This window comes from Embiotoca jacksoni, unplaced genomic scaffold, assembly GCF_022577435.1.
Source record: "Embiotoca jacksoni isolate LCO1_2020_lvr unplaced genomic scaffold, fEmbJac1.0.p SCAF_4, whole genome shotgun sequence".
Taxonomy (NCBI): Eukaryota; Metazoa; Chordata; class Actinopteri; family Embiotocidae; genus Embiotoca; species Embiotoca jacksoni.
The window spans coordinates 17951065-17974900 of NW_027185392.1; the positions used below are offsets into that span (position 1 = coordinate 17951065).

The 23836-nt window shown below is 41.3% G+C and overlaps 1 protein-coding gene across 1 annotated transcript in view; it reads right to left on the reverse strand.

Annotated features, from left to right (window-relative positions):
- Window positions 1-5594: 5594 nt before the first annotated feature.
- Window positions 5595-23836, reverse strand: part of LOC138209540 (collagen alpha-1(XI) chain-like) — a 36462-nt gene continuing 18220 nt past the window's right edge. The window contains exons 21-66 of the mRNA XM_069168195.1: window positions 23224-23277; window positions 21997-22041; window positions 21865-21918; window positions 21734-21778; window positions 21604-21657; window positions 21422-21466; window positions 21265-21318; window positions 20909-20953; window positions 20581-20742; window positions 20427-20480; window positions 20283-20336; window positions 20153-20197; window positions 19295-19348; window positions 19137-19181; window positions 19001-19054; window positions 18177-18230; window positions 17803-17856; window positions 17614-17721; window positions 17416-17505; window positions 17271-17324; window positions 16944-17051; window positions 16673-16780; window positions 16521-16574; window positions 16365-16418; window positions 15443-15550; window positions 15284-15337; window positions 15134-15187; window positions 14989-15042; window positions 14846-14899; window positions 14599-14706; window positions 13737-13790; window positions 13231-13284; window positions 13062-13115; window positions 12791-12844; window positions 12600-12707; window positions 12452-12505; window positions 11794-11847; window positions 11603-11710; window positions 10418-10471; window positions 10271-10306; window positions 10132-10185; window positions 9702-10014; window positions 9381-9493; window positions 9146-9214; window positions 6849-7082; window positions 5595-6764 (exon numbers count right to left, since the gene is read on the reverse strand). Of these exons, the coding sequence (XP_069024296.1) occupies window positions 6618-6764; window positions 6849-7082; window positions 9146-9214; window positions 9381-9493; window positions 9702-10014; window positions 10132-10185; window positions 10271-10306; window positions 10418-10471; window positions 11603-11710; window positions 11794-11847; window positions 12452-12505; window positions 12600-12707; window positions 12791-12844; window positions 13062-13115; window positions 13231-13284; window positions 13737-13790; window positions 14599-14706; window positions 14846-14899; window positions 14989-15042; window positions 15134-15187; window positions 15284-15337; window positions 15443-15550; window positions 16365-16418; window positions 16521-16574; window positions 16673-16780; window positions 16944-17051; window positions 17271-17324; window positions 17416-17505; window positions 17614-17721; window positions 17803-17856; window positions 18177-18230; window positions 19001-19054; window positions 19137-19181; window positions 19295-19348; window positions 20153-20197; window positions 20283-20336; window positions 20427-20480; window positions 20581-20742; window positions 20909-20953; window positions 21265-21318; window positions 21422-21466; window positions 21604-21657; window positions 21734-21778; window positions 21865-21918; window positions 21997-22041; window positions 23224-23277 (3540 nt within the window). The 3' untranslated portion in view covers window positions 5595-6617. The remainder of the gene's footprint in view (window positions 6765-6848; window positions 7083-9145; window positions 9215-9380; window positions 9494-9701; window positions 10015-10131; window positions 10186-10270; window positions 10307-10417; window positions 10472-11602; window positions 11711-11793; window positions 11848-12451; window positions 12506-12599; window positions 12708-12790; window positions 12845-13061; window positions 13116-13230; window positions 13285-13736; window positions 13791-14598; window positions 14707-14845; window positions 14900-14988; window positions 15043-15133; window positions 15188-15283; window positions 15338-15442; window positions 15551-16364; window positions 16419-16520; window positions 16575-16672; window positions 16781-16943; window positions 17052-17270; window positions 17325-17415; window positions 17506-17613; window positions 17722-17802; window positions 17857-18176; window positions 18231-19000; window positions 19055-19136; window positions 19182-19294; window positions 19349-20152; window positions 20198-20282; window positions 20337-20426; window positions 20481-20580; window positions 20743-20908; window positions 20954-21264; window positions 21319-21421; window positions 21467-21603; window positions 21658-21733; window positions 21779-21864; window positions 21919-21996; window positions 22042-23223; window positions 23278-23836) is intronic.

The window sequence follows — 23836 nt, forward strand, 5'->3', positions numbered from 1 at the left end:
TTTCATTCTTCCTTTTCATCTTGATTGCACACACAGTCCTTCCTCCTCCTCTCTGTCCATTGTTTCTCTCTCTTCCTTTATATTGATTAAATGCATACTCTTACATGACTGCACAATGCTCTGGATTGACCTGTCCCTTATTCTGAGTGTGTATTTGGCATTTCTAATTGGTGCAGCAGTGCCACCATGTGGCCAGCGCTGCCTGCCAATGTCAGACTCGGTACACAAGCTGTTTCACATTTGATCAAAACTTCAGTAGAAGCTTTATTTCATCTCTTTGTGTTTCGTTTCCATGGAAGCAGCTCCCAAAATAAAATCCAGCCAGCGTAGCACTTCTGTATTTTTGTACTGTTACTCACTACCTGCTCAGGGAATGCAGATTAGAAGGTGCAAGTTGGTACATAGCACAAGTGTGTGCCAATTAAATACAACAAACTAATAGTGCATAGGAGGCACTAGTTGTCTCAGTATACTGCTTTTGCAGTTAATATATTAAAGTAGAATTACTGCTTAGGGGTTGTATGCCTCCACTAAGAAGATGAGTAACTGTTTCTTACACCACAAGGTGACAAGACAATAAAAAGTGAGCATAAAATAAAAAAGGAACTAAAAAGAACATAAAAATAATAATGTTCTTATGTTATATTGGCTATGCATGAAGAAAAATGGTGTATGCTTCTTTTGTTTCCAAAAAATGTCACTCAGTCTCTTATTCTACTATAAGAGTGGTATAACTGATATTGGGTGTCAAATAGACCCCAGAGATTGTCAGCACCAGTCACAGACATAGCGGATAGAGACTGTTGTATTTAACTGTGTTTTACAGCTGAGGCCTCTATAGGCAACCTGGTGTCACACCAGAGCGAGCCACAGCAGCAATCTGTGTCAGTGTCACGTTTTACTTCACCTCTGTGTTAAAAAAAAAACACACAAAAAAACACCTGGTTAGGTTTAGAAAAAATAAAAAAATACATGGTAGGGAAAATATTTCTGAGAAGAAACACAAAACAAAACAAAAACCCTTTCTCACAACCCTGGTCTTCTAACTGGATCCTGGGTTTGCTTCATCCAACCACCTCCAGCCCACCGCACATCTTGCGCTTCATCACTTTTGAACTTGGTCACAAGGCCTCTGTCACATGACAGAGCAACCCTGGCAAAACGTGACATTTGCACGTTTTCCTCCAGTAGACTGATGGGTGTATTACATGTTTGGCCATCACAGAGGACTGTGGGACACCAAACAAGTAACTCTCTTCAGTGGGCATCCACAATTTGTCAGTTCAAAGTCATGTTTGGAAGCATTCCTAATACAAACATAAAAAATGACAACGTATCAAGCTGATAAGACAGTGGTAAATATATTGTTAAAAAAGTGTCCAAGATACCAAACAGACAGAATATTAGTGAACACCAATTGTGTGGTGCCTCTAATTGCCCTCTAACAACATGAACATCTCTTTATTGCAAAGCAGCTCCAGAAGAACATGGCTGCTGCTGCGTTTTACGCGCCTGGAGCAATTATTTGTCGACGATCTAACTAACCAACATTAAATATTTAATGGTGCCTTTGTTCTCAACAACAGTAACATGCTCCTCTTTTCTTGTTTCCGTAAAGAGCCTGCAGGATACACATGGATTATAAATAAATTGCCCTTCGGCAAATACACCGTACGAACATGAATATTTCAATAAGCAGCACTTAGGGGTAACAGAGTCATCAAGAGGTGGAGGGGCACAACAGAGCCATCATGACAACTGAGCGGTGTTAAACACATTTATGGTCACCGACTCAGGTAGTTCCCTCTCTGTTCGTTTAGGGACAACATTGTTTTAGATAGAACAACAGAACACAAGTGCTCAATATGCCTCAGAACAACAAACAAGAGAGATTAAAACTCATTAATCGGCCTAAAGAATGCACAATACCAATGACAACAAAAAGATGTGAGGGATTGTTTTTAGTACGGAGCTCAGTAAACTAAATCGATTATATTGAGAATTTAGAAGTAACTGGAGGAAATACTTTGAAGGTTCTGGTCTAACTTCCTCCAGCAGGGAACAGTGTATCAATCTACTCCGTTTTATGCTCTGGATCCATGAAGCATTTAATTTCTTTAGACACGTTTTCTTGAATAAAAAGTTTAGAAAGATCCCTGGTGAAAGCCAATGAAAGTTTTCAGTACTCGTGTTCTCAGGAAGATAAAAAATATGTTTCCTGTGCAAACAAATGCATGCTTTCCCTGTCGCTATTGAAAGATTCCAAAGGGGTTTTTTAAAAGTTTAAAATTACCTTTCACTTTTTCTATGCTTTGAATATACAGATATCACAAGTTACACATTTTTTTGCAAAAAAGAAATAGCTTTATCTCTCCATAACACAAGATTATGAATTAGACTATCGATTTTCTGACAGAGTTATGTTATGTTAAGTAGAAGAACTGCAATAATTTTGGCTTGGCTGACACGTTTTATCTTCCGACACAGTGATAAAAAGTTTGCTTTGGGTCTTCAGTGTTTTCTTACCTCACATGAGCTGACAGTAAACAGCAGCTGCAGCACCCAAAGGGCTTCAGGTGGAGTCATCACTGTCCTTTTATCTCTCTCAGGTCTCCCTGGACCTGACCCAGCTTTGACTTGCAACAGGCAAAAAAAAAAAAAAAAAAAAAAAAAAAAAAAAAAAAAAAAAAAAAACTACTTCAGTTACTTCAGTGGACTGCACACCTCTCCTACCGAGCCCAGAGGTTATGTACTACTGTAGGTGGAGCTGGGGTGACTGGATCCCTTCTGGCTGTGGAAGAACAACACAGTCCTGGTGATGGCTGCATGCGGACCAGAGCCAATCAGGCGCTGACTGGAGACAGGAACTGGAGGAGGAGGAGGAGTTGAAGAAGAGGAGGATTATTTGCTACGTCCACACAGGGAGTGAACATACAGTTATTTAATGATTGTATGGGTGCATTTTTGACAGATTGCATGCGATAACCCTGTTGGTTTTGACCTTACAAAGCTTCTTTCTTGACAAAATAATGCAGTTGTTAAGTTCAAACAATTAAAGTTTAAGAAAAGTTTAATATCACGTTTACATTTTTGGTGTGCTAAAAACAATTTATTGATTTTAATGACAATTTGTCATGCAAAAATATCAAACTATTCAATCATTTCCATGGGGGAGAAACTAAGGTTTTTTTTCCCCCTTTTGGCTTAATCATAACATGATAACTGTGACATCACTAACACTACTCATACATTAGTAAGGACATCAGTAAGTGCTGATGTCCAAATTATAGACTATGACTCCAAACAAACTGTAGTTAAAAGTTAAATTATTAAAGCACTAAAAACTAAGATTAGGAAATTGGAAATATTCCATAGAAAGAACAAAGAACTTTTTGTCATACTAAATTTGGTTTTGTTTTGACACATTTTAAACACAAGGGAGAGAGTGAAAGTAGAGAGTGAAAAGTTTGGCCTCTTTCTAAATGTAAGCAAGACGAAGGTGATGACTGTCAACCAATGTGAAGAGAAGCCATCAATTCGATGTAATTGACCATTTCAATTACCTTGGGTCAATGATATCCAACCAACATTTTCTATGTTGACGCTGACATGTATCTTCCCCACTCAAACTGAAAAGACATAAATTATTCAACTGTGTTTAAGTCTTTCCTCGTGAACTGTTGGGTCGAGGCTCAAAAGAATGAAAATAACTCTGGGTGTAGTTAAAACCCAATGAGAGTGACTTTCATGTCACGCCATCAATATTAATGGGGCGAAAATTAGTGGCTAAACGCTCCTGGATGAGCTGTGTTCATCCATCTCCTTTCATTAAAGTTTCAGCATCGTTGTACTGTTTGTGTCGGGACAGATGGAGGAGCAGCCCGAGAGAGACGAAGATACTGGGGAGAGACGAGGGTCACCATAAAGGGTGACTGAGGGGAGACCGAGACACACAGACAGAAATACTGTATGAATGATGTATGCTCAAGCTGCAGCAGACACAGAATACAAAATACTGGTACACTTAACACACACACACACACACACACACACACACACACACACACACACACACACACACACACACAGTCCTGTTACTACAATTTTACTTGACATTGGAAATAAATGAAAAACCAGGCTTCATGCTGACCAAACATCAGTTCCCTGCCGGAAAATTCAGCAATCACCTTTGACACGATCTCAAAATGTTTTCGTTTGAGATATTTTCTCAAGTAAATTCTTTGCAATTCTGCCTGCAGAGAAAGTGATTCATGCCTGTACTTCTACCCATCCTGACATTTTTAACTTCCACACTCCCACAAATCCACTTTGGAAGTTGACTTATAACTGGAACTGGAACTGGAACACAGCACGACAGATATTTTATCACATTGGATTCCAGTCACTAATTTAAGATTTGACTGATCAATTACAAGACATTAAATACATAGATTGGCCCCAATATTTATCACCTTTCAGGTAAGGGGTGATTAATCTTTTATTTGGCGTATTGTCACATCACTCTACTATAAATTGACTTCAGTCAGGAACTCTTAAGTCAAAGAATTCGCAGCAAGTTACATCGTGCGCCATGACTCTGTCCTCCCTGTCCGTCCACATGCCGACATGGAAGCCAAAGGCAGGAAGATCAGCTGTTGTAGCGGTCGGGAGAGCTGAGCTTGATCCCGTGGCCAAACCTGAACTAACGCTACGCTCCGTTTCTTTAAAAAAAACTCTTTTAATTGACATTGTGCGATCAACAAGGACCCCATCACCATCTGAGGTGTTCTGAAAATAGTAGGAACAATAAGTTAAATGCAAATCAAGACTATTCAGCAGCCATGCTCATGGATAACATGCTAATGTGTGTACTTTGAACACGGTTTAGCGTTTTTTGCATTTGAGCATGTTGGCATGCAAACATTTCCAAAGAACATTTGCTAACTCTAGATTTTTATTGGCACAGATAAATTAATGAAATGGACAAATTAAAACTTTGACTTTGTGATGAAAACTTATAGAATCCATCAGTTAATATGAGGCTGGCTGGTGATGCCATAGGGGGTATATTTGAGGATTATCACAGTCAATAGGATTTAAGTATAATGTGAGATCCATTAATGTCTGCACGTTATCAGTGAAAACTTTGACCTGCTGACGGCACTAGAAGAAAAGTCAGGGGATTACCAAAGTCATTAGGATTTGTTCCCAGGAAAATGAATATGTGTGCCAAATTGCATGACAACCTGTCCAATGGTGGTTGATACATGGAAACAAAAATGTTAATCTCACGGTGGCACTGTAGAGGATATTAGTAGGTTTCACGCCACGAATGTCAATCGAAAATTTCTTGCAATTCATGCAGTAAATGTTGACACATTTGACCAAAGTGACGGACCGACCGAACCACCAAATTGCCGTCACTAATAAAATAGTTTTCAATCTGACATTGTTTAAGTGCAGACCTAAACAGAGCGAACCTGAGAGGGTTCTCTGGTTGGAAAGCAGCTGCAGGAGGTCTTTCTATCTGCTCCTTGAGTTTAGAAAGCACATTAAATAAAACAAAATGTCCCCATATTAACTTAAATGTACATTATGTACTTTTATTAAAATATGTTCATCAGTCACTTCCCCACACAAATATGCATAGAAAGAACTTGAGGCAATCACGCACCACAGTTTGATTTGTCATGTCAAACAAATATAAAACATGGCTTCACGATATAAAAAAAAATGCACTGCCTCAGTTCCCTTTTACGAAGACATGTACTCCGCAAGGAGCTACATAATAGCACCAGGATGAATTACACTCCAATATACATAACAGATAATTATAACAACAAAATTACAACAACAAACAAAAACAACACAACAAATTGAGGTTTGATGACAAGAGACAAACACGGTGGATGAATGCTGCTGAAATATGGTGTTTAGTGTTAGAAGATGATTCCCTTGTCATGATGTTTGTGTGTGAATATGTATAGATGGACATTGAGTGCATAAATCAATCATTTTATGAACACGCATAGATGAAACTGTGAGAGCACCACTGACTCCTTTTAAGAGGAAAGAAGAATAAAGTGTAAATGTGTCACTGAAAAACACACCATGCCGCATTGCATCATATGTATTCACTGTATATAAAAGTGTATGTAGCTTCCGGGTCTGTAAAATTAGGCCGATGCAGAAGTGCCTTAAGCTGCAATACCACAGAGGGCCGCTAGGTGTTGGCTCCAAAAAGGCTCATAGACTCCTATTCAACTTCTCTCATTAAACACGAGCTCAACAACTTTTTTCAACGAGTCATTTTGGTGTCATAAAATCACTCACTTTTATTATTCTTTTGGCGGTGCATCTGGAAATAATTCCTTCCCCAGTATAAATGTGAATGAGTGTCACTGAGGGTCTGTGAACAGTCAGTACGTGCGAGTCCTCTGTGAGAATGTACGAGATGAATGTGTGAATTAATGATTGTGTGAAAAAAAAGTGAATGTTTAGTTAAAAGGAACACTGTTGTAGGTACGACTTATAAATATGTGGTTCTGAATGTAGTTTTTCTCCCTGCTTGTAAAAAGTGTCCATGGCTCTTTCTCCTTTTAAATTACTCCTCCTGGTTAACCGTTGTAGCAGATCGGGCCAACTTGGAAACCAAATTTCTGGTTCCCTTTTCCGAAGTCAGACACAGCCACATCGATGACGGGCAGTGTGTTCGACAGCGGAGCGTCAAATTCCAACACCGTCCTCTCCTGCCCCGAGCGCGTCTATAGCACACACACAATCAAATCATTTAAAAAAATTGTGTTTTGGTTTGTGTTCACACTGAAATGTATGTCGGCGTTACTCACCTGACACCCGTCGTACAGCGCGCTGATGTAATGTGCGTTCTCATGTGTCAGCTCCTCCCCGTCGCTGCCTCTGAAGCGCAGCGCCTGCTCGTGGCTGTAGGTGGCGGTGTGCAGCCAGGCGGCGGAGTTGAGGCAGTGGTAGGTGAAGGTCTGCTTGGCCGTGGCGCTCAGCAGCTTCAGGAAGGTCAACTGGACAATGTGGACGGGAACGCCGTCTGACGAAGAGTAGGAGAACTGGAGGACAAGAGAATCACACACGCTCATTAACAAGAGAAGAATGTCATGGACAAAGGTAATGTTCCAACACTACCAGATTTCATAAAGCCAGCATGACAAAGGAAAAGGAACCAAATTCATGACATCATCTGGACCGCATTACAAAAAAGCCGCATCATTTCTTCATGTGTCCTCGTCTGAGGGACCAGAGGCTCAACGATGCTGACTGTGAATTTGGCCTGATGGTGGCGCTCTAATGAAAACTCAGAGCATCCCCAGAGTTAATACTATTCATCCACGGGGGATCATGAAAGTCTGCACCAAATCTCATGATGATCCACCCAACAGTTGTTGAGATACTGTTTGCCTCAAAGGGGTTGCAGAAAGTCAGAGAATCACCAGAGATATTCGGATTCATGGACATTATGTAAAAAATATCTGGGCCAAATATTAAAAAAAAAAAATCAATCCTACACCTGTCAAGAGATTTGACATTTGTAAAGACCAGAAGCTATTCCTGTCAACACATTGGTGACATTAAAAGAGAGTCAGGGGATCACCAGGTCATACTCTTGGCCACATGAATGTCTGCTCCCTCTCCCTCCAGTTGTAGGAGCTGAGACGATGACAGTGACAGGATTGCCTGATGAAATGTTAACTGTTTAGAGTCGCACCACATTCCCAATTAGTTCATATTAATCTCCTGTTATATTAAAAATGTCCAACATGCAGGTTAAGACTAACTTCTGCTCCTCATTTTTGGTGCCGTTTTCTTTATAAGGGAATGTTTTTCAAGTCTGTAACCTCTGACATACTGTAATTCTGAAGACTCTCAAAAGTTACAAAGCCCAGACAGAACGAGCACCCGTCTCCCTCCGAGCCACAGCAATCCCTTTCCAGTCTACTTCTCACCTGGATCCACCCTTAAACAAAGCTTCTTTGGAAAAGAGTGTTTTATTTGCTTCTTTATAAGCTCCTGCAACAGATCTGGGCTTCTTTTTGTACAAGATGTTGCCTGTTTTGATGGAACGTGCCAGCCCTTTGTTTTGTTTTACTTTCAAAGATAAGTTGTAACTGTTATTGAAGCAATTTGTGCTTGTTGGGTGAGAAGCACAAATTGCTTAAAACTCTTTTGTGAACGATTGTGTTTACTCTGCAGTGGAGAACCAAGGACATGAATCTATTCAGGCTTCCCAGCTTTAAACAGCGAGTTTTGTCAATAGGAACAAGCCCAGCTGAACATTTCACCACAGAATCCCTCTCTGCTGTAGTAGAAATCAGCTTTACATGTACCCCATCAATGAACCTGTTGTTGTTTATGATTACAACAAGCAAAGCTCGTGAATTAGGAAACGTTAGTCAGTGAAGCAGCTCCTGGTGCGCTCATCACTGATAGGATTTGATTGCTGCCGCAGTCTCCCTCCAGATCATTTGATAGCATTGTAGGACAGTTTGGTTTCATACACAGTAAAACATTTTAAGTTTGAAAATGTGTAACATTTGTGATGTTTACAACAAGTGTCCAAACTACAGCAGCATTTTAAAACCTCTAAAACAGACAGTGAACCCAGTTTAGTTTGAAATTGTCAGAGTCTGGAAGCTGCAAAACTGACTTTTAAATACAGCGACACTGACACCCGTGTTCGCGTCTTGATTGATTGACTGATCTCATCAGTTATGACATATCCTTTCCTGATTTGTCACGTCCCAGAAATGTGACCTTTTTCAGAAGAAAACAAACAACATCAGCCTATGGCTAAAGTCAACATGGAAAACAAATGATGGGCTTTGTTGACCTTGTTGTTTATGCTGGCAGCTATAGCTATTTCAAAATGAAAACATATTAGTTTGTAAATAGCCTTGGTATCGGAAAACTGCTTAAAATACTTTTTTGAAAACGCATTAATAAAATGAAGAGTGCCTTTTTAAAGTTCACAAATGTTTGTAATTGTCATTTAACTAAATATGTCCCATATTTGCAGCATTGTTGATATTTATGATGATATCATTTCACATTTGAAGTCTTTTCCCATGAAGTGTGGTATTCAAAGACACACAGAGATACTGATATCACACTATACCTGTTTTCCTTTCCTGAATTTACTGTACCAGGTTCCAGGCTTTTCCCCTTTCCAGGCTGCTAATTTTACCTGATGACAAACAAACAAATCAGTTCAGGTGGTCAAAAAACATATAATAACCATGTTTAAGTCATTGAACTTTTGGCAAAGTCTCTTGTTCACTTTGAACAGTTAATCAAACTCTTTAAAAAAAATAAAATAAATAAAAGCGTGTGTTTCTGTATGTAAAACTAACCGACTGGAACTTCTTGTCAGGGTGCAGACACGTCTCTCCCTGTGCAGTGAAGTTACAAAACGCCTTGAAGGAGTCTCTATGACAACCCTGGTTGGGATCTATCCAGTACTCACCTGGAGAGAGACAAAGAGGAAGAGGAGCTCAGACAGGTCAAAAAAAGAAAAAGGTCAAAGCTAATCCCACTGTCAAACAGAAAAGTCAGAGGTATTGGAAGAAACGCGTAGAGCGCTGGGAGGACCGACAGGGAGAGAATATTAGTTTGGACATGAAGGCGGACAGATGTGATAAACAGATGGCCTGAAACACAAACTGATAAAGTACCGTTGGGGAGCTCTGGGTGGAGGAGCCAGAGCTCTTTGCAGGTGCGGGCGGGGCTGTGGTACGTCCCTAGCGGGTTACGAAGACCTTCCACCTCCACTTTCATGGAGGACAGAGACGCGAACACCTCCTCCATGCCTTGGCCCTCCTTCTCTTTCATCAAACCGTCCTGCATCCATTCCTCCTCTCCTCTGTCCATCACCTCCTCCTCCTCCTCCTCCTCCTCGTTTTCAAGTGCAGCGCCGTCCACCGAGGCGTCGGTTCTCCTTCTCCTTCCTCGCTCTGGCAGGGGGGCTATCTGAGCTGCTGGCTGTCCCTGAGAAGAGGAGAGGACAAACAGACAAAGATGAAAAAGTGGGAAAGGGAGATGCTTGGATAAACTTAGATAAATAAAGCTTGTTGAATGTGCTACATTTCTGGAAGCAGAACTCACAGGAGGTCCTGGAGGTCCTGCAGCTCCAGTATCTCCTCTGGGGCCGATCGGACCCTAAACAAACAGCAAAATGATCAGTTTTGAGTAGCAGTGAAGAATTATACAGGTCCAATGTAAAAGTCCTGGAAAACAATGTTACCAGGTTTCCTTTAGAGCCTTTTAGACCGATAGCACCCTGTGAGAGAAGTGAGACAAAGAGTCAGGATGAACGATGTTCTTGTGATCTCCATTAACTGTGTTGTACATTTGTAGGTCGTGTACTGTCTAGATGATCCAGTGTACTCACAGACAGACCCGTAGGGCCAGGCGGACCGGGGGGACCTGATGGGCCAAATGAACCCTGATATTACACACAGAAGAAATCAAACTGTCAGATGAAGGCAACAAGCAGAATAACACTGTGAATGATACGTCTAGTACAATGGCTTCTTCTTCATGTTAGATCCAGAGAAAACAATAAAGCCAAGCAGCAAAGTGACATCCAGGTCACCAAACTCTGACCTCTTTACCCAGACTGTTTCACTCACACACAAGATTCCCCAAGAGAAAGGGAATATTTTGAGAAGATACATTTATTTGACGACTATCAAATGCAAGTTTCATCCTTTAAAAATACGCCTGTGAGTCAGTATTAAACTGCTCCAAGTAAACATCTACCTGGAACTTCCGCCAGACACCTTTCTCCTTGAGCTCATCAGCACTGTTCACTTATCTTGTACTTACACTTGTACAAAGCTATTGGAGCCTTTTATTAGGTATCTCAGGCCTTTTATAGAATGAGACTAAGTTGGGATCATGTCCACTTAAAATTTTCACCCAGATAAGATAACATGGGTAGCTCTTTGGATGAATACTTACCCCATATCATTGTCTTTGTGCAATTATTCATAATAATTACAGTTAAATTTGCTGAGAAACATGCAACATAAAGGCACAAATGATTTGTACATGTTTAGTTGGTATGCTATGTGAAACAAATAACTCCTCATTACTCTAATACAGTCTAATTGAACAAAAAAAAGGAAAACATCAAAGTCAAAGTTTCACCTGAAATGGTTTGACAGTGAGTTCACTGTTTTGTGTCAGACCATGTTAGTCAGGTTAGCTCAGTCTGTGTTCTGTACTGAGGGCTGGAGGAGCCCCTCCCGAAATCTATAGTACAATACAAGCTGTGGATGATTGTTTGATCAGTGGTTAACCAGAAGATGTTATCCCTGCAGCGCTTTGAATAGTAACACAAACTGAAACAGCTACAGGACATCAAACACACTCACTATAAGGTTCTAATCATTTGGAAATAAATTGGGGCTGGGATGCCTTTTTTCAAACTTACTGATATATGAAACGATTTGAGTGCCTTAATTTTTACCGCACCAGTCACCGTTTATGTCTCTTTAATTCATATAATTAACTCATTATTTTCTTAAAATTATCCCAATGTTTTGAAAAATACTCCATCGTGGTTTTGCACCTCATCTCCTTTTGGACCCAGCAGTCCCTGGTTTCCTGGGAGTCCTCTGTCACCCTTCTCTCCGATGTCTCCCGGAGGCCCGATCAGACCTATTAGACCGCCGTGACCCTGCACGGACGTCAGGAACGAGGTCAAAGACAAAGTCGCAGTCGACGTCAACGTAAATGTTTGTGTGTACAGCATGCACGCACCTTGTCTCCCTTCTTACCAGGGTCTCCCTTTAGTCCTGGTAAACCTGGAGGACCCTGAGGGGATGAAGTCATGATGAGGTCAAACACACCAGTGCATTTAAAAACACATTACATTTACCAGTCGGTCAGAACAGTCCGATGTTTTGGGCTACACATTAATTTCATATTGAAACTTACAGCGGCGCTGTCATGTCTGTCTGCTGCATAGGAGGCTGCAGCCAGCAGACAGTTAGCCGAGCTTTGTATAAAGACCTGAAACATGGCAAACAAGCTGGCCTGGCTCTCTCTCAAGGTAACAACATTTCCAGCACATCTAAATCTAACGATTCAACTCTGCTCTCACTAAGAAATACTCTGTTGTAGAAAAGTACGACTCGTCGTTTCTTAACTTCAGTTTTAGTTGTGCATCAAAATTAGACAGAACATGTTGAGTAGCGAGTTACAGGTGCTGGAAGGCAAATATTGTTTATCTTTGGATAGAACCAGTCCAGCTGTCTCCCCCTGTTGCCAGGCTTTAAGCTAAGCTAAGCTAACTGGCTGCTATGAGTGTGGTATTGGTCTTCACATCCAACTCTCCGTAAATAAACAAATATGCAAAATATGAATCTGTTACTTCAATGTACTTCAAAATTGTGATATTTTATTGATTACATCTTACCATGGGACCCGGTGGTCCCGTCTGTCCTGGTGGTCCATTCAAACCCTGCTCACCCTGACAGAAAAATACAGAAACGGAAACAATTAAACTTCCATCTTTTTTTGTTTGTTTCACACTTTCTTTCTGTGCTTTCACTAAATGAACTTACCCCAGGGCCAGGGATCCCTCTCAGACCCTGGGGACCAGGCCTGCCAGGATGCCCCTGGGCACCCACAGGCCCCGTCTTCCCAATGGGACCCTCCAATCCGGGAGCACCCTGGAGTCACAAGAAGCAGGTCGACGTTCAGACACCGTGAGCGTTCAGAAGTTCTTATTCAAAGAGTTGTGTCTGACTCTCACCTTCGCTCCTTTCAGACCTGCTTTTCCTTCCTTCCCAGGTTTCCCCAAGTGGCCCTGGAGAGCAACATTTTAAAATATTTTAACCTGAATCTGCCAAACAGGTGCACTCATGCACAAACACACATCCACTGTGAGAATACATTATAAATGACACTCCCAACCTCAACCAAACAGGAAGAAGTAACAGATACAGGAAATAGACAATGAGGATTTCAAGTACATCAGAGTCGAATGCAGGCAATGACACATATAACAACAAAAACACACAAACCCTTCGCCCAGGAGGTCCAGATGGTCCTGGTTCCCCTGCTGCTCCTGGTGGTCCCTGAGAAATTCAAAGAAACGGGTTGAAGAAATTTCCTTCGTAGATCACAGCATCTTTCATGATTATGAATAAAAACTGTTAAGAGTGTCACATTCTGGAGAAAAGAGGAGCTCACCGATTTCCCGGGGTCTCCGGTGTCTCCTTTGGATCCGGGAAGTCCATCTACACCCTGATGAGAAAAAAAGAGTTGTGATCATCGGAATATTACGCTACAATTCACAGCTTTTAAAGCAGTAAAATGGAAGAAAAAAACTCAAGGTGGAAGACAAACCATGTAAAATACTTATACTGTATAGTGGCTCGGTGTTTTTGGCTTTAAAATTGCATGTTGCAAGTTTGTCTTATTCCATATTTTCTGCCTCCTTTGGTCCTTATGAACCTCGAACATTTGAGCTTGACTGCATTTATAGGAAAGAAAATTCTTTCTACAAATACAATGCAAGCTTGGAAACATTGCTGTCCTTAAACTGAGAACAATCATGTCTTTTATCCCAGAGAGATCTTTTTGGTCAGCCTGTACTCGGAAGATGGATACGATTAGTGTCCATTACCTTCAACAGATCGTAAATTACAGCTGAAGAAGAAGGAAAAGAGGAAGAAGACGAAGAGACGGACACTCACATTAGGTCCAGCCTCTCCCTGCTGTCCGAGGTCCCCTGTCAGACCGATAGGACCCTGTGGGGAGAGAGGTTGCTTGAGCTGGTACAGACAACGTGCTCTACAAAGTGTTTAACAAGTGTCTTCATGTAATATATTCTATGATTATTATAGATACTACAGTCTGCCTTTGGATAATGAAATGAAGAAGGGGAAACGTGTCTTCCAGCAAAATGTATCGTTCCCTCTTGTTCATTTAACTTGATGTAATTATGTATAATCCATAGAAAATAAATATATGTTTTTCTAAGTCTCTGTCTGCACTCACACAATTTACAAATTTACAATTTAGAGTTTGTAAACATGTGATTAAAGGGCATATTAATCACAACGCATCAACTGAATTGCGCTGGAATCAAAAGTTGAACTGAAACATTAAGCTAATAGCTTCAGCTGGAGTGAGCTCTGTTTTTTTCTCCACCATAGTTGAATTGAGCCGTTGCTTTGTTTAACCATGTACCAAAGAGTCAGTTCAAAATCAAATGTTTTCAGTTAAGTTACAGATAACAACGAGCTAGATTTCACTTGATATAGTTCTCTCGCTTTCGCTGTTTACAATGTAGTTTGTTGCATTTCTCTTCGGCAGTGCAGTTAGCCTACTACGTATTGGCCTAGTTTTTGGCGAATATAAAGATGTGTTTTTTTATAGAATGTATACATTTACATGCCATTTTCTTTTTTAATTATCTGATATATATGTCAGCAGATAGTAAAATATATACAGTATCATACTGTAGGCTATTACAGAGGTTTGTGTTGCATTGTGATGGACAGTATATAACAGTAATATAATATTTGTAGTATTTTTGGTACAAGTGTCTCTCACAGCGTTGCCCTTGACTCCGTCCTCCCCTGTGAGGCCTCTGGCTCCTGGAGGACCGGCTGCTCCTGGAAGGCCCGTATCTCCCTTCTCCCCCTGGTCTCCTTTTTGTCCCTAAAGCATCGAAGGAGCAGCGCAAGAGATTATTATAGGTGAGGCAGAAAAAAAGAGCAAGAGAGACTTACAAACTGACAATGGTGGGATTCATTTTGACGACATCTTTGACGTCGCACCAAAAACCAAACAAACTCACGAGCCTTCCGGAAACCCCGACTGGTCCAGGGTCACCCGCCTCACCGTCCTCCCCCTAAAACGGAAGGAAATCAAGGTTATGATATACAAGAAGTTGAAATTTGGGATAGGTGTTATAAAAAGTGTTGATATGCGTTTCTTTACCTTCTCCCCAACAACACCTGGCTGTCCGACCATCCCCAGTCGACCATTCGGCCCCTGTGCAGCATAAAAATCGTGATATTGCGTCAGAATTTAAAAGCAAGTGGTCGACTAAATCAGGATCGATAAATATATCTTTGAGACTTACCTGTCCCCCAATAGGTCCCTGAGGACCAGTGGGGCCTTGTTGCCCAGGTGGACCCTAAAACAACGTGATCAGGAAGAGTTTAGTAATTTGTATAAATGAATGGAATGTGGGGCAATAACAGACAAATCTGTAAATAGGACGTGAGCTCACCATTAATCCCACGTGTCCGCTCTCGCCCTTCTCTCCTGGTAGGCCTGGCATGCCCTTGGAGGACACATTCAGGATTAGCGGATTAGAGTTACATTTTTACTGCGTCTCTTCAGAAGACATCACTTCAAAGGCCGGCGCCCAGACAAATACAAATCTCACCTGTAATCCTATTGGTCCTTTGGAGCCCTTGAAGCCGCGGAGTCCCTCATCTCCTTTGGGACCGTACATGCCCTGCTGGCCCCGGGGACCCAACAGTCCGTCTATACCCTGGTGCACAGGGCAGAATCAGACGTGAGCGTCTTTATGACTTTAAAAAGGTCCTCCGAAATGTTTACTTTACCTCCCTGACATGATGTGGGGGGGGGGGGGGGGGCAGCACAGCCAGGTATCAATGCCAGGTACCAAGTGGTAATCATTTCTGAAGTATTATGATTTAAAAGGACCAGCATAGAGGCAGTAATGTTAACAAAACGTAATAAAAAGTACATTCATTCATAGGCCAGACCTTTGGTACACTTATTAATGGTGAAAAACACATGTATTGGTTTTCTTGCCCAGAGTTAGATAGAAGACTGATACCTCTCTGTCTTTCTGGCTGGTATAAATTAAGCTACACACATCATACCATAGCATTAGCTATACCTGTTTATCAGTTCAAAGTTGTGGGGGACATGTACCTCAATATAGATAATAAAATAAATTCAAAATAATATAAAACAGCTAGCCCGTCTCCTTCTAAAAAAAAGAAATCAACCTCAAAGCACTTCTAATTAAAACATGACACAGTATCTATTTTTTATTTTGTTATATCCTTTATTTAACCATGTCAAAGCCTTATTGAGTTTAAAATCTCTTTCTCAAAGGCAAAATCTAAATATAATAGCTAAGATAACTGTCTCCAAGTTTTAGCTGCGTATTTAACAGGCAGACATGAGAGCGGTATTGATTCTGTCCTCAACATAAGTGTGAAAAACTGTTTAACTGTGTTTTAATTGTGGAACTCTTTCATCATATTTGTACTACAGTGGTATTTGAGGTATTTCAAGACACTGAAGCTAGATACAGAGAGAACCAGACTCACTGGAAGTCCTGACTGACCAACTGGGCCCTGAGTGCCAGTGGGCCCTGAGGGTCCCTGTTGGGAGAAGGAAAGACAAAAGAAATTCAGGCATTATCAGAGTTTGTAGAGTTATGGAGTACAGTCCATGTGGATGTACTTCTCCAGCTCCAGACTCACTGCTTCTCCTTTGTCTCCTTTGCTGCCTTTCTGTCCAGGTCCTCCCTGCTCTCCCTGTGGACACACACACAAACACAGAGGACACAACTTATCACCACAGTACGAACACACTCTCACTCACCCTCTGCAACTTATGGACACAGACAGTTTACCTTATCCCCGTCATCTCCTGGAGGTCCTGCAGGGCCTGTAGCTCCAGGCATCCCCACAAGTCCCTGATCTCCATCCTGACCTGCCGGTCCAATTGGACCTTTATCGCCCTGGAACGCAAATGAACACATTTAGTGCATGTTATTATGCGTACAAACTATAAAAACAAACACACACAACAAACAAGTAATCAAACCACACATGGATAACTTAAGTTTTCTTTCCATCAACATTGTAACAGCACTATTGAAAAAAAACTGTAGATGTAATTACAGGTTCCCCCTTCTCTCCCATTGGTCCAGGTCCTCCTATTGATCCGGCCCGGCCAGGCTGTCCAATGGCACCGGCTGATCCTGGAGGGCCCCTCTCACCTGTTGGTCCCTACAGATAGGAAGTACAGCATGTTGGTCCTTGAATGTCTTGATAATGTATCTGTGTTTTGTGAATTTTTCGCAGTGGAAACCAGCTGATCATGGTCTAACTGGACATGTTAAAATGTATTAAATAATATACTTAAAAAATCTCCAGCAAAGGAAAACCAATTTAAGAAGGCATGTTGAACAATAACTGTAAAAATAAAAGAGATGTATTATAACTCACGATGGCTCCTGGGGATCCATTAGGTCCTGATCCTCCTTTCAGACCAGGTGGTCCCTGAACAAATCACACATCATTTTTACATTATAGCTTATATTATTTAAAACCTTAAGACATTTCTATGGAGTGTGTTAAACGTATGTGTTACCATAATTCCAGTTGCTCCTCTGCTCCCTCTGAACCCTTTCAGTCCTGGAGGACCATTCTTCCCAGGTGTCCCAGGTAAACCTGGATCACCCTGAGAGACAACAACAACAACAACAACGACAACAGCAATACAAGCATAACTCAAACGATGGCTCTATTAGCTGATGCTGGTTACTGTGACTTGAGTATGTGGACCTACCTTTCCACCTTCCTTCCCAGCAGCCCCAGGTAAACCGTGCTCTCCAGGCACACCTGGTGCTCCTGGGTGACCTCGGTCCCCTGTTGGTCCAGATTCTCCAGATTTGCCCTGAAACAATCATAAGAAAACATAAAGGACAAAGAAGACGAATTTCTCCATTACAATGCTGATTAACATGGTTGTGCCTACCTGTGGTCCCACCACACCTGAGGGTCCTGGAGATCCCGTCTTCCCTTGGAATCCCTGTAGTTACAGAAAACATGTTTCTCAAACATATTCTGGTGTGTATGTGTGTACATAGGCTTGTGTTTCTATTCCACTTTAACCTGAATGTACACCAACTCACTCCCAGTCACCATGGCAACACGAATTGATAAAGGTTATGTTAAATATTTAGTTGTGATAATTAAGGTTAGGGCAAGAGGCCAGGGAATGACTTTTGTCAATGAGAGTCCTCACTGGAAAAGAGAAACAAGAATGTGTGTGTGTGTGTGTGTGTGTGTGATGATAATCATTTCTCAGGTGAAGTTCATTAACTGATGACCTCATAAGACCTGACTCACCGGCTCTCCCCTTTGACCTGGGTGACCTGGAAGTCCATCCTTCCCAGCTGGACCCTATAAACACACACAGACACACGTAAGGCAAAACCGAGGTGAGAAAGAAACAGGAGCTCAGGAAGTTAAAGAGGAGGAGGATAAAAATAGTCTGAATACATTTCACACGGCTAACATTTTATTCTTTGAACTGTTAAACATTAAAATATGAATGCAAGAACTGTTACATGCAGCTAAATACTGCAGGTGGTTCACAGCAAATGACTCAGATTTTTTTTCAGGACATTCTGAGGCAGAAAAACAAGCAACTCTGATTACAGAATAAACAAGTTTCTCACCTCATGCATTGTACAATGTAGGAAACATGCAGCCAACATCGCATCAAAAGACCACTGCTATCGAAGCCACAATATAAAACAATTAACTCACATTTCTTTTATTGGTACTTCACTCCACCTTTTAGACTGTTGGGTCAGGGATTTGGTGGTCTAGAAAATCAGCTACTAAGTTACAGGTCAAGTCATCCATTTGCTCAAGTTTGTTACCTTTACAATGAGTGTTTTGATTTTGAAAGCTTCTCGATTAATAGAACTGGCCTTCCTTTTTTTTCTGTGTATAACAGAGACTTTAGATTAACCTATGAACTTGGTCTCATCTTATTTTGATCCATTATTATTCCCAACAATAAGACAAGTAATCGGAAAGGTGGAGTACATCTTTATCCTGATACACACAATTCAAAAATAAAGATAATAACTAATGAATGAGGTCTAAATGTGTGTGAGTGTGTAATTCTGTGAATGTATAAGAATCTGTGTTTTGTCACTCACAGTTGATCCTTTAGGTCCTGACTCTCCGTTCCTTCCTTGTGGCCCTTGAGGTCCCTAAAGAAACATAACCAAACAATTAAACTGCTGATCAAACAATCGATTTACTGACGTTATAGATCATCAGTGGATTTCTTACCCTCTCTCCAGGAGATCCTGGTGGTCCGTCAAGTCCGGAGGCACCCTATGAAAAAAATAAGAGAGGAGGAGAACATGCAGGCAGTGATGGATGGAAATATTGAAGCACATCTAATAGTGACGGTGTGTTACTATTGGCTGAGAGGAGAGTCAGCTGACCTTTTCTCCTGATTTCCCAGTGGGCCCTTTTGCCCCTCTGGCACCTCGTGCACCCTGCCAAAGAAGACCCGAGAAAGAAGAAGTGTATGTTTGTTCATATGTTTGTTCATATAACACCCATAAATATTGTATAAGAAAACACCCTGAGTTGTGAAAGCTGGTCAACCTAAGTTAGCAGCAATAGTGCTTTACTCCTATTCAACAGCTTAAACTCCATCCATCCATCCATCCATTATCTATACCCGCTTTATCCTGAACAGGGTCACGGGGGCGCTGGAGCCTATCCCAGCTCATTTTGGGCAAAGGCAGGGTTACACCCTGGACAGATCACCAGTTCATCACAGGGCCACAAAGAGACAGACGGAAACAAAGACCATTCACGCTCTCATTCTCACCTAAGGGACATTTGTAGAACCAATAATTAACCTGAGACGCATGTCTTTGGATGGTGGGAGGAAGCCGCAGTACCTGGAGAGAACCCACGCAGGCACAGGGAGAACATGCACACTCCCCACAGAGAATCCAATCCCTGGATTCAAACCCAGAACCTTTTTGCTGTGAGGCGACAATGCTAACCACTACACCACTGTGCCGCCAGCTTAAACTCTATCTTTTTAAATAATCTTAGAACTAGAGCAAGCTAAAATGACATAAACATTTACTGTTCACTGTTTTTATATTCTGACAACAATATTTTAATGAGGTTGTTCTTTGTTTTTTATTTTCAATATTTTACTGAAATTTTTGGTGTTCGTTACCATGCTCCAAATTAAACTGACTTTAGGTACCTGGATTCCAAACATTAACAGTGAAACAACTTTGGTAGAAAGAAAATATTTGTTTTGGGACAGCACTCACATTTGGACCTCTCTGGCCTCCACTTCCTGGTTGTCCTGCAGGACCCTGGGTAATAGCACAAACACAGGATAATAATGTAAAAAGTATAGTCTTAGACTAATATCATTATTACTTCAGACCATCTACTCACTTTCTTCCCTTTCTCTCCTGCAGCTCCCACAGCACCAGGAAAACCATCAGAACCCTGGAGAGGAAGAAGCCATACATTCACTTTGTAGAAATGATACATCTGTAACTTGTTTACTTTAATTCAATTAATAATTCACTATTTTACCTTCGGCCCCTGTCGCCCTGGATATCCTGGCAGCCCTGGAACTCCCAGTTTCCCCTGAAATAGAAAGACGGTATGACTCTTAACACATCAAGTTTTCGGACAACATGAGTTAAGAACATTTCCTGATATTGTTTCAGTTTTAATAAACTTGTACCTTCTCTCCAGCAATACCAGAGAGGCCAGCCTCTCCCAGAGGACCCATCTGGCCTTTGGGCCCCTCGGGACCATCTTCGCCTCGACCCCCCAGAACTCCGTTGTCCCCAACATCCCCTTTTGTTCCCATCTCCCCCTTGGCCCCTGGAAAACCATCCTCTCCCTGCAGACAGAACAAAGGAGTTTATCAGACAACATAAAGCCACAGACGGTGCTGGAAACAAACGGCGTGCATCCTGTCGTTCCTCTGTGGGGGGGTAATGTGATAATTTTAGACTGCAAAATATTTTGAACATGGACATGCTGTAACACTTTTCTGTCTCTTTTACCTTCTCGCCTTTGCTTCCCTTCAATCCCCTGATTCCATCTGCTCCCTGTCCAACAAGAAGATACACAACAAAACTGGAAGTCAACAAGAAAACAGAAAACACCTGATAATAATTTCACTCTGTACGGCTGACTTCAGCATCTGGTAAGAAGTATAATAAAAGTCCAGCATGCTGACATACTGTATATCATCAGTATTCATCAAAGTGGGATGACTTTGCTCTTTTCTAGAGCTTGTCTTGTTAATATTCACATCAGAATACATTTCCTTTGCCATCGTTTTTGTGTCAAAGGCATGTGGATTTGCTAAGTCTACCTAAGAGCCAAGATCTTTCTTGTTGTGTTTCGCATGATCTACCTTAACTCCTCGTTGTCCAGGGTATCCAACAGGCCCCTGTACTCCTGAAGGACCCTAAAAATCAACATGTACACACATTACTGGCACCTTCAGCTGTAACAACATCAACACAACATGGATGCACTCTACAAAAAACAGACACAAACATCAGATGTACCGGCAGTCCTTTTTCACCCGGAGTCCCTTCTCTTCCTGGGTGACCCTATTGACAAGAAGACGTGTTAATATCTACAGTTAGACACATAGTTGTGATGTTAAGGTTGGGATTACGGTCTAGGGAATGCATTATGTAAATAAGGGAACTCAAAAGTATACAAGTAGAAGTATGCATGTACTCACTGAGGGCCCGTCGTTTCCAGGTAGGCCCAGCAGCCCTTTCTTCCCTTGAGGCCCCTGTGACAAAAAAGATTAGTCAATCAATCAAGACTTATTCTCTCCAGAGAGAAAAATCCAATTAAAACTCTCGTACCTTCTCTCCTGGCAGCCCAACCAACCCCTGAGGACCCGGGAAACCCTGCAGGAGAGATGGAGCATTAGCATTTCTGTGGATGAGTGAATGCAGTTGAGTTATTCCTGTGAGTGTTTGCTCTCTGATCGTACCACGATCCCAGGGTTGCCTTGCTGTCCCGGAGCTCCAGTGTCTCCAGGCGCTCCCTGTCACAGAAAAGAAATGACGTCACGGGAACAAATTTACTGTGCGGCTCCGGTGTCAACTACTTTTATTATACTCACTATGTTTCCCTTTGAACCCTGACCCCCGTCAATTCCTCGAATGCCCTGTGAGAAGAGATAAGGATAGGAGGATAAGGAACTGGATAAATACATATTGATCATACACTATGGAAAGAGCAGGTGCACCAGACATTTGCATATAAAACGATTCAATCATGTGGTCTATCTAGACTTTCCAAATGTTATCGGACTGAAAGGATTAAATTCTAATAGTGAAACAAGTCATTTTGCGGGACTCGTGACACCTTTTATTTAATTTATCCACAGTTTAGATTGCAGCAGTAGTGACGGATCAGAGTAGGGCGGAGTCAAGGATGTGAGTGCGAATCGAGAGCGTTTTTGTAATTCTTCTTAATGTCAGGAGGGTGAGACAAAAGTTCAGCACAGCAGGTTTAATGAAAGGGACTTTTTTTTCTATATCCTTAAGGGTACTTATGTGGCCTTTATTATAAAACAAGCAAAGGGGCTTTTTATTTCAAAATAATACGAGACTGGAAGATGATGTAAGTTTTTTTTTCTAGGAAGACTGTGAGCTATTATGCATATAATAATTCACTTGAATGGGGTGTATTTCCTGGATATTGCTTTTTTATTAATTTTCCTGTCTGACTGATGAGACAACACATCAAGAGGGTGCAGACATTTTTTTGAGGCTTGTTTTATTTATCAGCTGGTTTAAAAAAAAATAAATGTTTTAATGCTAAATGAACTAGAACCATACATAAATATGTGATTTAGACAACGGGAAGTATGTTATCAGATGCTGACAAGTTCTAACTATTGTTGCTACAAGTGCAAACACACGGCACATAAAATCAGAAGAAACCGCTTCAGGTGTTTGGATTAGATATCTGGCAAGCAAACAGTCACTTTCTCAGATGAGATAAGAATTACACAGCATCATGTGAACAAATACAGAACCACTGTAACATTATGGTTAGGTATTATAATGTGGATTTATGTGATCGTTACACCACAGCTAGATTTGTGTTGCTGCGGAGAACAGCCTTATTTTCACTGCGTAGGAAAACATAGAGGTGGCACAGCAGGATGATTGCTAGAATCTTATTTTATTTAAGGGTAGAGTTCAATGTACGTGACTGTGAATGTTGTGTGTATGTGTGTGTGTGTGTGTGTGTGTGTGTGTGTGTGTGTGTGTGTGTGTGTGTGTGTGTGTGTGTGTGTGTAAGTGTGGTATGCATGAAAAGGTGTAAAGGTCACACTCACCGGCTGGCCTGCGGGACCAGGGCGACCTCTGGGGCCATTCAGACCTCTGGAACCCTGAAAAACAAATCACAGTTACATTTAATTAAGTTAGTGTCCCCCAACACTTCAACCTTAGTGACATCTGAAGATTGAGGATATTTTTGTAAACCTTGGACATTTTGGCTAGTCCTCACTTGTTTAGTGATTTTTTTGAGGATCAATATTTACCCTAATCCTTAAAAGTACATGAGTTAATGTGTTGGTATGCATTTTTCTGCGATATGATAAGATATGTGATATTTAAAGACATGGCAGCTATGAAATCTTAACTTTCACACTGATTTAAACAAAAATGTATCAAAATCTGCGCAGCAGAGGCAGAAAAATCCTGACTTAAAGTCTCTGGTACGGGTCGCACTCAAAATCATTGCATCCTACATTTCCCACAATACAACTTACTAGCATCTTTCATTACTTTTACATGAGTGGTGAACACCTGTGTATCATCAAACTCCACAGATCCATTTTAACATTGGCTTACTGTTAAAAATTTGAAGTGACAGACGTTGGAGAGTTACAGAAGGCACTGTACAGCAAATTTCATGAGGTGAGTAGTGCTAACAATGAGAGTTAA